This window comes from Alligator sinensis, unplaced genomic scaffold (genome assembly GCF_000455745.1).
Source record: "Alligator sinensis unplaced genomic scaffold, ASM45574v1 scaffold1745_1, whole genome shotgun sequence".
In the NCBI taxonomy this organism is placed as follows: Eukaryota; Metazoa; Chordata; order Crocodylia; family Alligatoridae; genus Alligator; species Alligator sinensis.
In genome coordinates, this window is record NW_005843183.1 from 260,113 (window position 1) to 265,046 (window position 4,934).

The 4,934-nt window shown below is 57.7% G+C and overlaps 1 protein-coding gene across 1 annotated transcript in view; it reads right to left on the reverse strand.

The window, feature by feature from the left end:
* EFNB3 (ephrin B3) overlaps window positions 1–4,934 on the reverse strand; it is a 14,330-nt gene that overhangs the window by 2,632 nt on the left and 6,764 nt on the right. Inside the window, 2 exon segments of the mRNA XM_025194343.1 lie at window positions 169–261; window positions 1,176–1,510. Coding sequence (XP_025050128.1) covers window positions 169–261; window positions 1,176–1,510 — 428 coding nt within the window.

Consider the following 4,934-nt stretch of genomic DNA (forward strand, 5'->3'; position numbering starts at 1 on the left):
AGCAGGAATCAGCAAAATCAACTCAGACAGGAGGAAAAAGGTGGGGGGGTTTGGAGGCAGGAGAGAACCCAGGCATCTGGCCACCCCGCCCCCCTGCTCTGACCCCCACAGACCCCCTCCCCTCACAGAGCTGGGCAGGGAACCCAGGCATCCGGGCCCTCAACTCACTCTGCCCCACTTTGAGGATGACCTTCATGCCCCGGCTCAGGCAGGCACCGCCTTTCATGTTCTCCAGCCCCTCCTTGGTGCCGTCGGACGTGGCTGTGGGGGGACAGCATAAGGGGGCTTCAGGTCAGGAGTGAGGGGCACCAGCAGGGCCGGGGGAGCAGTGGGGGGTCTAGCAGGGGGTGCCTGCTAGGGTGGGATGTGGGTTAGGACCCCAGGTTCCCAGGTTCTCTTCTGCTGGGGGCAGGGGCTGCTGTGTAGGAGCAGAGAGGGGCTCTCTGCTAGGAATCAGCCCTTGCCCTGCCTCGCTGCCATGGCATCAGCAGGGACATCATCACAGGGGGAACCCAGGTGTGTCTCTCTCACACATACACACACACGCGCGCAGTTACTAGGTCACCGCTCTGCTGTTCTCAGCAAATCCAGCCCCAGTGATGGATGGACCCGCAGGGAACCCAGGCATCAGGGTGCCCAGCCATCTCCCCCACCAGGCCCTGCTCCCCTCCCTGCCAGTGCCCCTCACTCCCAGACGCCTGGATTCCCTGGGAGGGGAAGAGGGCCTGGTGGGGCGAGGCCTGAGCCTGGGTCCCACGGTGGGGGCAAGGTGTGCGCAGGTGCCGGGGGCGCCCATCTCCTCGGCTTAGCCATGCTTGAGCTGGTGCTTTCACTGGGCAGGGGGGCCCTTTAAAGGGCCAGCACCCGCCCGCTGGGAACCCAAAAGTCCAGGACAGCCCTCACACCCCACCTTCCCCCCCAGAGCCGGGAGAGTACCCGAGTGTCCCAGACCTCGCCCCCCAGCCCTCGCCCTTCCAGAGCTAAAGAACCCAGGTGTCCAGGCACTCAGCCCTACCAGGGGACCCTGGGACACCCTGTGATGATGTCACAGCCCCCCAGGGGGCCCCAGCTCACCCAGTGATGATGTCACACACACCCCAACCCCAAAGGGAAGCCTGGGGCACTCCACAAGGATGTCACAGCCCCCCTGGGGCCCCCACGCCACGGTCACTCACTGATGATGTAATAGTCCTGGTGGGCACGGAATTCATGGCCCCAGAGGTTGGGACTAAACTCCTGGAACTTGATGGTGAAGCGCACGTCGCGCTCAGGCCGGTCACAGGTGAGCAGCAGGGCAGGCGTGGGGCCGGATGGCGCGGGGCCAGGTGCGGGGCCAGGAGTGGGGGGCAGCTCACAGCGCGCCGCGGCTGCGCCGCCCACCAGGTACAGCTTGTACCACTCGTAGGCCTCGCCCGGCAGCCCCACACGCCCGCCCCGCACCCCTGGACAGATCAGGTCTAGCCGGTCGCCAATCTGTGGGTACAGCACATAGCCGCCTGCGCCTGCAAACCTGCGGGGACACGGCACTGCCGTCAGCCCTGCCCGGGTGCCTGGGTTCTCCGCGGGCCAAGAGCTCGGATGCCTGGGATCCCTACGGTGCTAGAAACCCACACACACATGCACACATGTATGCACACGACCCAGGTGTCCGACACACAACCCAGGCATCTAAAATGCACACACACACAGCACAGGAGTGAAGCAACTGATCTGTGCACCACACAACACAACCCTCGGCCCAGCAGCACAACACGACACAACACAGCTGCCCCCACCCGGGGCACAATGGTCGCCCCCCCTGGCCTTTCCACATGCAACCCGATGCACACCATGGCCCTGTGACAGCACACAAACGTGTGATACAACTGCACTCAGCCAGGGCCCAGATGCTGCATGTGCCACACGGCTGTAGAATACAATGCAATAACACAACACAACCACCTGTAACACAAAGCAACACCACAACCCCCACCCCATAACAGTGCAACAATGTAACCCTTACTCCCCTGTAATTCAACAGAACAATACAACCCCCCCTCCTGTAACTCAACGCAAGCCCACACCCCCGTAACACAAGCCAACAATGCAACCCCACAGCCCCCATAACACAACACAACCCCCCTGACACAGCCACGCAAGCCTGTGACAGCAGACCACAACCATAGCCACCCAGGGCGCAGCCATAGGGTGTGTGCAATGCAACCCAGCCACACAGCACAACCACCTGCACTGGCGACACACCCCAACACAACAACCCAGTGGTGCCGTAACACAACCACACCAAATCTGGGCACAACCGGTTGCTATGCAGTTCTGCCATGCAACCACACAACCCCACCATCAAGTAACACAATGCAACTACACCCCTGCAGGGCACAGCAGCACCGCAACCGCCATGCCAACTGCACAACTGCCCCCAACAGTCCAGCCGGGCAACAGCAGGCCCTGCACCATGCAGGCCCCTAACACAAGCTGGCAACTACATACACACACACACACACACACGTGTGTGTGTGTGTGCGCTCCCAGCTCAATTGAACACGGACCCATGTGGCTGCACGCGCACACACACACACACCCCTCCTCCTGCAAAAGGACAGTGGCCTCCTCCTGCCCCTCCCAGACCCAGGAGAGCGCCCAGGAGTCCCAAATGAGCGCCCCGCCCCCTGCTCTGTGGAAGAGGTCTGGGGGGCCCAGACACCTGGGTTCCTCTTCCCTCCTCTCGAGTCATAAGGGAGAGGCCTCTGGACCCCAGAACTAGTTCAAATGCCCAGGTAGACTGGGACAATGGTGGGGGGACAGGAGGCTGCAGGTCAGGAGTGAGGAGCACCTCCCTCTCTTTATAACATGGGGGACGTTTTGGGGAGAAAAAGGCCATTTTTGGGTTGCTGAGGGGGTTTATTTTTCACCCCCCTCCACGCATGCCCACAAGGTTTTTTATTGTCCCAGTAAAACCCATGTTTTTGGGGTGATTTGGGGGCAGAAAGCTGCAAAGACTGAGGCAGGGGATGGGTTTTGGCAGTGGAAAAGGGCATTTCCTGTATTTCACAAAAATTGGTGTTTTCAAGGAAGTGCCGAGGGTGAAATTGGGGCTTTTGGGGAGATTTTGCCCTATGGAGCACCGGAGGAGGGGGGAGTGCAGGCTCAGAACCTAGGCGTCCAGGACACATGCACACACATGCACATGCACACACACTCACACAAACCATAGCAACACACAACTATATTGGAAACACAGACCCAGGCAGAACGGTGAGCACATGGTCAGGCATACACACACGCACACGCACATATCCTTGTCTCCAGGTTCTTGTTACACACACACACACACACACACACACACACACACAGATCGCAACTTCTCTTAAAGGCTACAAAAGTACACACTCCTCATCCCTGATGCACAAATGTCAAGAATTCACTGGTATAAACATACACCTCCACAAAGAACCCAGGTGTCACCCCCCAGGGTGTCCCACAAACACACAAAACAGATACACACAGAACCCAGGTGTCTCACACATGCACACACACACCAAGTGTCCCACACACACAGGACCCCGGTGTCCTGCCTCCCCCACACAATCCAGGTGTCACACACACACACACACACACACACACACACTGTATACTTACCCAACACACAGGAAGCCCCTCACACACCACACCAACAACACAACTACACACACACCACGCAGCTATACACACACCCTGAGGTAACTAAAAGGAGCCAGTTGGGAGAAATCCACACCTATCCACACAGTGAACACACACACAACCCCCCTCCTGACCACCATACACAGAGGTGAGTGTACAAAGCCATCAGTAAAAGTCTACAGAAAAAGATGTGCGCACACACACACACCTGGAAGAAGCCATGAGTATCTAACACCTCCCACACACACAGTGTGACTAGTTTCAAAAGATACACAGAACAACAAAAATAAGGGTCATGGACACACATACACACACACACTTACTTTTTGTCCTCCATCCCCCTATACATACAACCCAGGTGTCTGGCACACATCCCCCCACACCCTGACACACTTTGTTCCCCCTACCCCACACAACCCATGCGTATGGCACATGCATACACACACACATACACTTTTTTTCCTGTTCCCAACCCCCCCCCCCCACACACACACATATAGAACTCATGCTTCTGGCACACACACATGCTTACTTTTTGTCCCCCTGCACACACACACACAAAACCCAAGTGTCAGGCACACCCATATCCCCCAACACACACTTTTTGTCGTCCCGTACATCCTCTCCAACACACTTACTTTTAGTTCCCCCAACCTGTGCACACATGCACCACCCCCAAGTGTCTGGCACACCCACGCCATCCCACCAAACACTTTTTGTCCCCCTTCCCCTCTGCAGACAGCCCCAGCAAACTTTCCCCCCCTCCCTGCACATGCACGTGCACGCACACACACAACCAAAGTGTCTGGCACCTCCCAACACACACTTCCCCCCAAATACAACCCAAGTGTCTTGCACATCCACCCCAGCACACACTCAGTTGCACACCTCCCTGTACACACTTTTCCCCCCACCCTGCACACACACACAACCCAAGTGTCTGGCACCCCACCCAACAGACACATTTTTTGCCCCCCCTCACATACAACCCAATTGTCTGGCACACCCACCCCACCAATACCTCCCCCACAACCCAAGTGTCTCGCACACCCACCCCAACACACTTTTTGTCCCCCTCCCCTGCACACCTCCCTGCACACACTTTGTTTCCCCACCCTGTACACACATGCACACAAACCCCTAGTGTCTGGGCCATACCCCCCCAACACACTTACTTTTTGTCCCCCCTTCCCCCCTGCACACACACACACAACCTAAATGTCTCACACACACCCAACACACACTTTTTGTCCCCCCCCCATGCACAAAACCCAAGT